This window comes from Ornithorhynchus anatinus, chromosome 21 (genome assembly GCF_004115215.2).
Source record: "Ornithorhynchus anatinus isolate Pmale09 chromosome 21, mOrnAna1.pri.v4, whole genome shotgun sequence".
In the NCBI taxonomy this organism is placed as follows: Eukaryota; Metazoa; Chordata; class Mammalia; order Monotremata; family Ornithorhynchidae; genus Ornithorhynchus; species Ornithorhynchus anatinus.
The window spans coordinates 6,585,517-6,598,075 of NC_041748.1; the positions used below are offsets into that span (position 1 = coordinate 6,585,517).

Genomic DNA, 12,559 nt, shown 5'->3' on the forward strand with positions numbered 1-12,559 from the left:
GGGGCTTAGCTGAGGGGAGGTGAAAGGGGGAAGGGAGGGAGCAGAGGGTGGAGGGGGAGCAGAGAGGGAGCAGAGGGAAAATGGGAAGCTCAGTCTGGGAAGGCCTCTTGGAGGAGGTGAACTCTCAGTAAGGCTTTGAAGAGGCGAAAGAGAGTTAGTTTGGCAGAGGTGAGGAGGGAGGGCATTCCAAGACAGCAGTAGGACTGTCTGCAGAACACTGTACTAGGGACTTGGGCAAGTACATACAACAATAAACAGACACATTCACCTTCCCTGCACACAGTGAGCTTACAATCAAGGGGTGGTGGTGGGAGAACAATACAAGAGATTGGTTAGACATATTCCCTGCCCACAAAGAGCTTGCAATCTAGGGAATACTTCCCTTTAAAAAGAAATACATAGCCCATTCTCCCTGTACCATGTGGGACACGTTCTGGCAAATTTGTGCAGTTTTACTCACACACCCAAAGCTGTACATAAGTAGTTCTAGAGAAGCAGCTTCTCGAGAAGCAGCTTGGCCTAATGGACGGAGCATGGGCCTGGGTGGATAAAGCTAATCAGGTTGAACACAATCTTTACCCCACATAAGGCTCACAGTCTTAATCCCCAATTGCAGATGAGGAAACTGAGGCACAGAGAAGTGATTTGCCCAAGGTCACATAGCAGACAGATGGCAGAGCCTGGATTAGAACCCTGATCCGATGATCCCCAGGCTCATGCTCTTTTCACTAGGACACGCAGCTTCATTGGTATATTCAATTTTTATTCAGCTATTTCATCTTGATGGGGTTGAATTCCTGTAATGTCATTCCATTAGATGGTGAGCTTCTTGAGGGCAGTTGTAGATTTCTTTCTCTCTCATTCCCTCATGAGTGTTTAGCGCAGTGCTTTTAAACTCAGCAGATGGTCAAGAGATACCACTGATTTATTGGCTAGGGGCTCTGTGGTGGATCAGCGCACAGGAAGTGCTCAATAGATATGATAGATTGATTCATTGAAGAGGGAGAAGAGGTTGCCACAGTTACCGGTGGGAAGAGGGGGAAGAGGTTGCCATAGTTTACCAGTGGGAGGCGGGGGATGAGGTTGCCATAGTTATCAGGGGGAAAAGGAGGAAGAGGTTCCCACAGTTACCAGTGGGAGGAGGGGGAAGAGGTTGCCTCAGTAACCAGCGGGCAGAGTGGGACTCCTTGTTGCTATAGTCACCAGGAGGAGGATGGCGAAGGGGTTGCTATAGTTACCAACGGATGCCAGGCAGAGCTTGAGCAGTTACTCTCTTGACTCTGACAGGATCTGTGGTCCTAAAACCCATAGCCTAATCGGGACTGAGAAAAGCAAGGAGGGGAGGGAGAGCAAGGGAAACCTACCCAGGAAATCCTAAGTCCAAAATCCTCACCAAACTCTACCAAAGAAGTGACAGTTAACTGGCATCCGGGATCCAACTCCGCCACTTCTATTCCCTGCTGCCCACTGAAGTCGTGTCCCCGAAGAAATTCCCAGGTGTCTGTTCTCCTCTAGAAGGTGTAGGAGAATGAAGGAGTAGTCACAGGTTATTATAAAGTCCTTAAGAAGACCAGAGGTGATGAAATGTTTTGATGTCTGTCTTCCTGCTTCTAGACTGTAGTCTGCTGTGGGCAGGGTTTGCCTCTCTTATTGCTGAATTTGAACTTTCCAAGTATTTAGTACAGTGTTCTGCACACAGTAAGCGCTCAATAAATACAACTGAATGAATGAATGAAATGGAGAAAAGCAGTCTGGTGACTCACGATCAGCTCCTGAGCCCTATGCTCAGCACTCCTCAGTGTGGCTCTGAGAAGCAGCATGGCTTAATGGATAGAGCACAAGCCTGGGAGTCAGAAGGATCTGGTTTCTAATCCCGGCTCCGCCATCTGTCTACTGGGTGACCTTGGGCAAGTCACTTCATTTCTCCATTCTTCAGTTACCTCATCTGTAAAATGGGGATTAAGAGTGTGAGTCCCATGTGGGACAGAGATTGTGCCTGACTAACTTGTATCAACCCTAGGGCTTAGAACAGTGTCGGCACATAGTAAGCCCTTAACAAATACCATCATTATTATTATCATCACTACTACTAGTAGTGATAGTACTTATTAATCAATCAATGAATCAATTTATCCATCATATCTATTGAACATTTACTGACTGGAGAGCACTGTACTAAGCACTTGGGAGAGTACAGTAGAACAGAGTTAGTAGAGCTGTTCCTTGCCTACAAGACGCTTACAGTGTAGAGCGGGAGGCAGACATTAATATAATAAATTAATTACAGATACGGACATAAGTGGTTGTGGGGCTGAGGGTGAGGTGATCAAGGGTGCAAATCCAAGCAAGAGCAAGGCAGAAGGGAGTGAGAGAAGAGGAAAGGAAGGCTTAGCCAGGAAGGTTTTTTGAGCAGTGTTTTTAATAAGACTTTGAAGGTGGGGAGAGCGATAGTCTGGTAGATGTGAACATGTTCTGGCCCTGGTCCAAGTCCTACCTCTGTCCTGGAGCAACCTCCCTCCTCAATTCTGCCAGACAATTACTGTCCCCTTATTAAGCCTTACTGAAGGCCCATCTCCTCCAAGAGGCCTTCCCAGAATAAGCCCCACTTTTCCTCATCTTCCACTCTCTTCTGTGTCAACCTGACATGCTCCCTTTGCTCATCCCCTTATCCCAGCCCCACAGCACTTATGTATATATCTGTAATCTTATTTATTTGTATTGGTGTCTGTTTATATGTATCAGTGTCTGTCTCTCTTCCCCACCCCCCAAGACTGTGAGCTCATCATGGGTAGGGATTGCCTCTCTTTACTGTTGCATTATACTTTTCCAAACACTTAGTACAGAGCGCTGCACCCAGTGAGCTCTTAATAAATACAAATGAATGAATGAATTGTTCTTTCCCAGCACTTAGTACAGTGCTCTACACAAGTAAGTGCTCAGTATATACGACTGAATGAATGTGACAGAGGAGAGACTTCCAGGTCAGAGGCAGGATGAGGCTGACGGGTCAGTGTTAAGATGGGCGACGAGACTGAGATTCAGGAATAAGTTGGCATTAGAGGAGCAAAGTGTGTGGGCTGAATTGGACTAGGAGATCAGTGAGATTAGGTAGGAGGGGACAAGGTGATTGAGTGTTTTAAAGGTAAGGAATTTCTGTTTGATGTGGAGGGATATGGGCAACCCCTGGACGTTCCTGAGGAGTGAGGAAGCATGGACTGAACAGTTACAAAGTGCTTACAATGTACAAAGCGCTGGGAAAAAATTACACAAATGATTCATAGACATGGTTCCTGGCTCCGAAGAGGCTCACGATTTAAGGAGAACGGGAGAACGAGGCTGGTGACAGACCCAGGAATAGTGAAAAGACAAAGACGATCCTGAAATGTGAAAGCAGAGAGGTGTTTGGATTTATGTTTATGAGTGATTGTGGTTCCCAGGAGGAGGGCAAGAGAGAAAGAGATGAGGAATAGCATTGCCTAGAGGAGAGAGCTCAAGCCTGGGAATCAGAGGACCTGGGTTCTAATCCTCACCCCTCTAGGTGCCTTCTAGGTGCCTTGAACAAGCTACTTAACTTCTCTGTGCCTCAGTTGCCTCATCTGTAAAATAAGGATTAAGACTGAGCTTTGTATGGGACAGGGACTGTGTCCAACTCAACAGTCTTATATCAACCTCAGCTCTTAATACAGTGCTTGGCACATAGTAAGTGATTAAAAAATACCACTGAAAAAAACTTATCTGTGCCTCAGTTTCCTCATCCACAAAATAGGGATTCAATAACTGTTCTTCCATATATTTAGACTGTGAGCCCCCTGTGGGACAGACAGTTTGTCCAACCTGATTAACCCTTACCTACATAGAGAAGCAGCGTGGCTCAGTGGAAAGAGCACGGGCTTTGGAGTCAGGGCTCATGAGTTCGAATCCCAGCTCTGCCACTTGTCGGCTGTGTGACTGTGGGCAAGTCACTTAACTTCTCTGGGCCTCAGTTCCCTCATCTGTAAAATGGGGATTAAGACTGTGAGCCCCACGTGGACAACCTGATTCCCCTATGTCTACCCCAGCGCTTAGAACAGTGCTCGGCACATAGTAAGCGCTTAACAAATACAACATTATTATTATTATTATTATTACTCCAGCACTTAGAACAGTGCTCTGCACATAGTAAGCGCTTAACAAATACCAACATTATTATTATTACTTAAAATAGTGCTTAACACAGTAAGTCCTTAAATACCTTAAAAAAAGAGTAAAGAGTGTGATTGGGGAATGGGAGATGAGAGACCAAGGAGAGAATTATGAAGCTGATGCAGGATGCAGTTTTTTCAGAGTGGAGTATGTAATTTGAATGAAATTTTAGAAAGGCGATCCGGGTAGCAGAGTGTAGAGTCAAGTGGGAGAGGTTGGAAGACAGCCATCACAGAAAAGGTTGGTCAGGAATCTAGTTGAAAAATGCCAAGAGATCAAACGAGGGTGGTGCCAATAAAGAGGGAGAGGAAGGGGAAGATCAAGATATATTATGAAGAAAACCTGGCAGAATGTCGAGGTGGACTGAATGTGAAAGAAAAAGGCAAAGATGAGTCAAAGATGACCCTGGGGTTGTGAGCTTTTGATCAAGGAGGATGGCATCTTTGGCTATTGGCGAAGTTATAGAGTAGGAAGAAGTTTAGGAGAGAGGAAGAGAAGCAGTGTTGCCTAGTGGATAAAGTCCAGGTCTGGTAGACAGAAGGATATGGGTTCTAATCACAGCTCCGCCACTTGTCTGCCATGTGTCCTTGGGCAAATCACTTCACTTCTCTGTGTCTCAGTCACCTTATCTGTAAAATGGGGATTAAGACGGTGAGCCCCATGTAGGACCTGGACTGTGTCCAAACTGATTATCTTGAGTTTAAGGTTCTGGCAAGATAACCATGTGGAAGCACTTGAAGGCAGGAGTAAATGCAAGATTGCAAAGACATTGGGAAGCCAGAGCTGACAAGGGAGATTTGGGAATCACTCTCCCAAGCACTTAGTGCAGTGCTCTGCACATAGTCCATGTCCCACAGGGGATTACAGTCTTAATCCTGATTTTACAGTTGAAATATCTGAGGCAGAGAGAAGTTAAGTGACTTGCCCAAGTTCACACAGCAGATTAATGGTGGAGCCAGGATAAAAACCCAGGACCTTTGACTCCCAGGCCTGTGTCTTTCCACTAGGCCATGCTACTTCATTTATTTCCCTGTTGCCTTCAGGACAGATCTAAATGGATTTCCATCAGCCACTTTCAACATATCCAAAATTGAACTCCTCATTTTCCCACCCAATTCCTTCTCTCCCCTAATTTTCTCTTGATTTTCATCCCATTCCAACCTTCACGTACATGTCCTTATCTTCTCCCATTCCCATCAGCAGTTCATTTTCATGTCTGCCTCTCCTTTAGATTGTGATTTCTTGTTGGCAGGAACATGTCTTCCACGCCCACTGCACTGTTCTTCCCCAAGCACTTAGTTCAGTACATGCCACACAGAAAGTGCTCAGTAGTTACCAACTCATTGATGGATTTATTTTCCCATCACAGTCAACACCACCACCATCTTCCCATCTCTGCACCTGCTAACTTGGCATTGTCTTTGATTCATCTCACTCCTTCAGTCTGTCACCAAATCCTTTTGGTTTCCCCTCCAAAGCATTCCCAGGTGGCTCTGCTTCCTCTCCATCCAAGCAAGCCTCACACTGGTCCAGGCCCACATCATATCCCTGCTTAAAATACTGAACCAGCCTCCTCGCTGACCTCCCTGCCTCCAAACCTCTACCTCTATAGTCCATACTTCACCTGCTGCCTGGATCTTTTGTCCAAGACATCATTTGTATATATCTTCTGGATATGTCTCTGGCTGTGTGGATCATTTTTTCACACATTTCACTCCTTAAAAACCTCCAAAGGTTATGCATTTCCCAAAGAATCAAACACGAGAGATTCCTGTCCGTGGCTTTAAGGCGCTCCCATCCATTCTCTTTCTCCACATCATTTCTCGTGACATTGCTTCTGATCCCATCCAAACGAGCCTCACTTTAATCCAGGCCACCTGTCATATCCCTGCCAGAATATTGCCCACCAGGCTCCTCACTGACTTCCCTTACCTCCAACCTCTACCCTTTCCAGTCCATACTTCACCCTGCTGCCTGGCATCTTTCATCTAAGGACATCGTTCTGCATCTGTCTTCTGGCTCTTCAAAACCCTCAATGAGTGCCTCCTGCATCAAGCAGAAATTCCAGATCATTAGCTTTAAGGCCCTCGATTCAACTCTTTCTCTCCCACTTTTCCAGTTTTTCGGCACCTTCCCAATCTGAGCAGTTAATGCTTTTCCCAAACCTTCACTGACACAAAGGACACAGTGCATTATGAAAAAAAGTAACTTGGCACAGTAATCTCATTAATTTCCCCCTCTAGTCTGTAAACTCCCCCTCTAAACTGTAAGTTCATGGTGGGCAGGAATGTGTCCGTTTATTGTCTATATTGTACTTTCCAAAGTTCTTAGTACAGTGTTCTGCACACAAGTAAGCGCTCATAAGTACGACTGACTGACTGAATAATCAATCAGTCGTATTTATTGAGTGCTTATTTTGGAAGAGCAACATGGTGTAGTGCAAAGAACACAGCCCTGGAGTCAGAAGGCCATGGGTTCTAATTCTGGCTCCACCATTTAGCTGCTCTGTGACCTTGGGCCACTCACTTCACTTTTCTGGGCCTCAGTTCCCTCATCTGTAAAATGGGGATTGAGACTGTGAGCCCCACATGGACAGGAACTGTGTCCAACTCTGTTTGTTTGTATCCACCCCGTTGGCTTAGCAGAGTGCCTGGCACATAGTAAGAGCTAACAATTGCCATCATTAGTATCATTATTTATTATTATCATTATTACCAACTGCTAGGTGAGTACAACAATAACAGAAGTCTAGTAGAAACATTCCCTGCCCATAAGGACAGTTTTTTTGTGTGTGGTATTTGTTAATCGGTGAGGAATTACAAGTTAATTAGGTTGGACACAGCCCCCGTCCTGCATGGAGCTCACCATTAGGCATGAATAAATGTACAAATGAAATCCTGCAGCAAGTTTTCATTTTAGTTGATCTCTTTGCTTCATTTTGTTCCAGGGAAATGGCAAGCAAAAAGAAAGAAGTCCAATTACAGGTAACTTGTTTGAATCAAAAATCATTCCTTACTTTGGTCTTAGTATTTGGCAAATGCGGTCATCCTTTTCTTTTTAATTGCAGACAGTGATTAACAATCAAAACTTATGGAATGAAATGTTGCTGAATAAAGGTCTAACAGGTACCAGAATTGAATCCACAGATAGCACCATTGTCTGGAGTACTTTTATTTTTACAAAGATCGATAATTTTATTGTCTCCCCAGTTGAGGTCAGGAATGAAGGGGAAGCAATTGTTTTCAAGAGGGGAGAAACAGCATGGCTTCGTAGAAAAAGCCCAGGCCTGGGAGTCAGAAGACCCAGGTTCTAATTCCCGGCTCTGCCACTTGTCTTGCTGCATGGCCTTGGGCCACGTCACTTAACTTCTCTCGTGGTCCAGTTCCCTCATCTGTAAAATGGGGATTTAGACTGTGAGCCCAGCGTGGCTCAGTAGAAAGACCATGGGCTTGGGAGCCAGAGATCGTGGGTCAAATCCCGGCTCTGCCACTTGTCAGCTGTGTAACTGTGGCAAGTCACTTCCACTTCTCTGGGCCTCAGTTCCCTCATCTGTAAAATGGGGATTAAGACGTGAGCCTCACGTGGGACAACCTGATTACCCTGTATCTACCCCAGTGCTTTGAACAGTGCTCTGCACATAGTAAGCGTTAACAAATACCAACATTATTATTATATGGGACCTGATGATTTTGTATCTACCCCAGTGCTTAATACAGTCTTTGGCACATAGTAAACACTTAATAAGCACCCACAATTATTACAAGGGAAGCATTTCTGATGGGCTGAGATGGGACGATATATCAGAACAATGACTCAGGGGATCTGCCTAACTTTGTTTCTTGGGCCCCCACCAGCTCAGAGGCCAGAAAATCAATCAATCAATCAATTGTATTTACTGAGCGCTTACTGTGAGCAGAGACTTACTACGAACTTGGAGAGTACAGTATAACAGAGTCGATAAACGTGTTCCTGCCACAACGAGCTGACAGTCTGGCAGAGATAAGATTCTCAAAATGATCCACGACTCATGATAAGCCACCATGTCTATCTGAGAGATGTCATGTAAAGCTGACATTATTCTTCGCCACTAACCGTGACTAGTTTTTGTACTTCAGTGATTGATGTTTATCAAGCCTGGTGTGGGCCCTGCAAAGCTGTTCAAACTTTGATTCGGAACTGAAAAACGATTGGCAGAGGACGAGCTTTTGCATTTTGCTGTAGTGAGTATTCAAGTCCTATTTCATTGCTTGGCAGGTGTCGCTTTCACTCTCTGCTTTTTGTGGAATCGCAGAGCCAAGATAAAAACACAACAGGTGATTGAAAGGAATCATTGCAAACCTTCGCTGCAGAAATGAATATGGAATGCTATTTTTCAGAATCTAGCTCTCGTGCTCCATAACAAGAGCAGTACAGTGCTCTGCACACAGTAAGCGCTCAGTGAATACAACTTGTGCTATTGATGTTTTGACTCTCGGTCTCCCTCCTGAGAGCCAGTTGTGGGCAGGGATGGTCTCTCTGTTGATGAATTGTACTTTCCAGTGCTTAGTACATGCTGCTGCACACAGTAAGCCGCTCAATAAATATGACTGACTGACTGACTGAATGAATGATGATGATTTGTTGATGATGATATGGTAACTGCGGTGTTAAGTACTTACAATGTGTAAAGCATTGGGTAGATACAGTTAAATTCACACCAGACACAGAATCTGTCCCACATGGGCTTTAGCATGGTGCTTGGTACAGAACAAGCACTTAACGAATACCAAAATAATAATAACAACAACAGTAATCGAGATAACCCTAATTATATTTTCTTAATGGTTTCTGTTAAGTGCTTCCTGTGTGCCAGGTACTGTACTAAGGTACTGAGGTAGATACAAGCTAATCAAGCTAGTAACACTCCATACCCACATGGGGCTCACAGTCTTAGTCTCATTTCACAGATGGGCTAACTAAGGCACAGAGAAGTGAAATCACTTGCCCAAGCCACACAGCAGATGAGTGGCAGAGCCGGGATTAGAACTCAGGTCTTTCTGACTCTCAGGCCTGTGCTCTATCCACTTGCTCACACTGCTTTCGGTCCCGTCAGGCCCACCTTCACAACATAGCTAAATCCAACCTTCCTTTCCATCCAAACCGCTACCACATTAATACAATCACTCATTCTATCTTGCCTGGATTACTGCATTAGGCTCCTTGCTGACCTCCCAGCCTCCTGTCTCTCCACAGCCAGTCCGTACTTCACGCCATTGCCCAGATCATTTTTCTATAAAAAACCCTAGTGTTTGCCCATCCACTCCGCATCAAACAAAAACTCCTCACCACACCACAGACTTTAAAGCAGTCCATCACTTTGCCCCTCCTAACCTCACCTTGCTTCTCTCCTTCTACAGCTCAGCCCGCACACTTTGCTCCTCTGGTGCTAACCTTCTCACTGTGCCTCGATCTCTCCTGTCTCACCACCAACCCTGGCCACGTCCTGCCTCTTGGCCTGGAATTGCCGTCCCTCCTCACATCTTGAAGGACATTTGCTCTCCCCCGCTTTGAAGCCTTATTGAGGGCACATCTCCTCCCAGAGGCTTCCCAGGCTAAGCTCACCTTCCTCATCTGCTACTCACTTCTGCATCGCCCAACTTACTCCCTTTGCTCTTCCCCTCCCAGCCTGACAGCACTTATGTACAGATCTGTAATTTATTTATTTGTTTTCATGTCTGTCTCTCCCACTCTAGACTGTAAACTCGTTGTAGTCAGGGAATGCATCTGTTTATTGTTGTATGTGACCTTAAGTGAGTCACTTCACTTTGCTTTGCTATGCCTCAGTTACCTCATCTGCAAAATGGGGGTTCACTAACTGTTCTCTCTCCTACTTAGAATGTGAGCTCCAGGTGGGATCTGATTAGTTTGTATCTACTTCAGTGCTTAGAATAGTGCATACAGTACTACAATCAATATTATCATATCTTAGTACTGAAAATCACACAGCAATCGTCAGGTTGACTCGACTTGCACAAAAATGAATAGAGGTCCATTTCTCACTTGAATCAAAACGATGGGTCTGTTTGCATTTGTTTTAGGCTGAAGCTGACACATTTTGACTTTGCAGCCGTTCAGAGACAAATGTGAACCTGTTTTCTGTTTGTGTTGTAAGTATCTTCTTCCACAACTCCCTGTTGTACTCCCCAGTTAATTTTTCCAGTAGAAGGAAAATAGGGAGAGCTTGGGGAACCCCAAAATTTGATTGGGAATTTGGCCACTGTTTGGCACTGCTACATCTTAATATGTTAGCATAATTGGCAATTTGATATTTGAAGCTCTTGCTTTTCATAACAGTGGTCCCAAATGCTTTTCCAGTGAGACTTTTGTATGTGTGTTGAGCGGCCCCTGATCTCTTTCTCTCTCTCCAGTCTTGTATCTCCTTCTGCCTTTAACACATCATTGCTTGGATGGTCTCCCATTACCTCAAACTTAACATGTTCAAGACAGAGCTCTGAGATTCCCACCCAAACCCTGTCCTCCCCCTGACTTTCCATCACTGTAGATGGCACCTCCATCCTTTCTGTCTCACAAGCCCAGAACCTGGTGTTATCCTTGACTTCTTTATTCATCCCACATATTCAATCCATCACTAAATCCTGTCAGTCCCACCTTCACAACATCGTTAAATCTGCCTTTCCTCTCCATCCCAACTGCTACCCTGTAAATACAGTCACATCTTATCCCGCCTGGATTAGTACATCAGCCTCCTTGCTGACCTCCCAGCCTCCTGTCTCTCCCCACTCCAGTCCATAAGTCACTCTGCTGCCTGGATCATTTTCCTACAAAAATGTTCAGGACATTTCACCCCACTCTTCAGAAACCTCCAGTGGTTGCCCATCCACTTCCGCATCAAGCAGAAACTCCTCACCCATTGACTGTAAAGCAGTCCATCACCTTGACCCCTTCCTACCTCTCCTCGCTTCTCTCCTTCTACAATCCAGCCCACACACTTCACTCCTCTAACACTTTCTCACTGGGCCTCGATCTCACCTGTCTCGCTGCTGACCCTGACCCACAACCTACTTTGGCCTGGAATGCCCTCCCTCCACAAATCTGCCAGACAATGACTCTCCCCCACTTCAAAGCCTTGTTAAAGTCACATCTCCTCCAAGAGACCTTCCTCAACTAAGCCCCATTTTTCTTCATCTCCCCATTCCCTTCTGAGTCGCCCTGACCTGCTCCCTTTGCTCTTCCCCCTCTCCCAGCCCCAAGCACTTATGTACAGATCTGTCATTTATTTATTTGTACTGATGTGTGTCTCCCGCTCAAGACCTGTAATTCGTTGTGGGCAGGGAATGTATCAGTTTATTGTTGTAACTGTATTCTCCCAAGCGCTTAATACAGTGGCTCTCCAGACAGTAAGCATTCAATAAATATGATTGAATGAATGAATGGATGAGTGTGCGTGTGTAGCTACATTTGTAAACATTTACTATGTGCCAAGTATCTGCATACAGTAAGTGTTCAATAAATATGATTGAATGAAGGAATGAATGAATGAATAAGGCAATCAGGTCAACATAGTCCCTGTTCCACATGGGGCCCATCATCTGAGAGAACAGGCATAGAATTCCCATATATAGATGAGGAACTGAGAGTCTAGTGACTTGCCCAAGGTCACACAGCAGACGGTGGCAGAGACAGGATTAGAACCAGGTCCCTCTGATTCCCAGGCCTGGCCTCTTTCCACTAGGGCCATGCTGCTTCTCGAGAGGTGAACCTGGGGGAAACTTTTCTTCCTAATGTAGATGACAACTCTTCCTGGCTCCAAAATCAACTCTGTATTGTTAGGTGATTAGAAGTGTCGATAGCAGACCAGCTCAATGAATCCCTAACTAACCCAACTTAATGTGGCTAGCCATTTCCAGCTCAATACTGATTTTGATATTTGTTTGGGGCCAGGATCCCCAGTATTTAGATTTTGACCACACCACCACAGAGTTTTGAATTCCTTTGCCACAGCACCATCTGGCAGTCACGAATGCTACTCATTACTTTCATTTCTCTGAATTTGTCACAGTTAGATTCCTGGGGCAGGAAGGGAGATTTTCCTTCATTTCTCAACATTCAAAATTGCATGTGGCAAAATTATCCAGGGTCTATCTATCAATCAGCCAATCTAATTTCAACTGAGCACTTACTCTGTGCAGAGCCACTGTACTAAGCACTTTGGAGTAGACTGGAAGCTCCTTGTGTTCAGGGAACATGTCTAAAAACTCCACTATAGTGTACTCTCCCAAGCACTTAATACAGTTCTCTGTAATAATAATAATAATGTTGGTATTTGTTAAGTGCTTACTATGTGCAGAGCACTGTTCTAAGCGCTGGGGTAGACACA

At 45.1% G+C, this 12,559-nt stretch overlaps 1 protein-coding gene across 1 annotated transcript in view; it reads left to right on the forward strand.

Annotated features, from left to right (window-relative positions):
* The first annotated feature begins 1,118 nt into the window (after positions 1-1,118).
* The window catches only part of NME8 (NME/NM23 family member 8), a 40,467-nt gene continuing 29,026 nt past the window's right edge, over positions 1,119-12,559 (forward strand). Inside the window, 7 exon segments of the mRNA XM_029049586.2 lie at positions 1,119-1,576; positions 7,130-7,166; positions 7,250-7,307; positions 8,298-8,358; positions 8,360-8,402; positions 10,260-10,269; positions 10,272-10,323. Coding sequence (XP_028905419.1) covers positions 7,134-7,166; positions 7,250-7,307; positions 8,298-8,358; positions 8,360-8,402; positions 10,260-10,269; positions 10,272-10,323 — 257 coding nt within the window. The 5' untranslated portion in view covers positions 1,119-1,576; positions 7,130-7,133.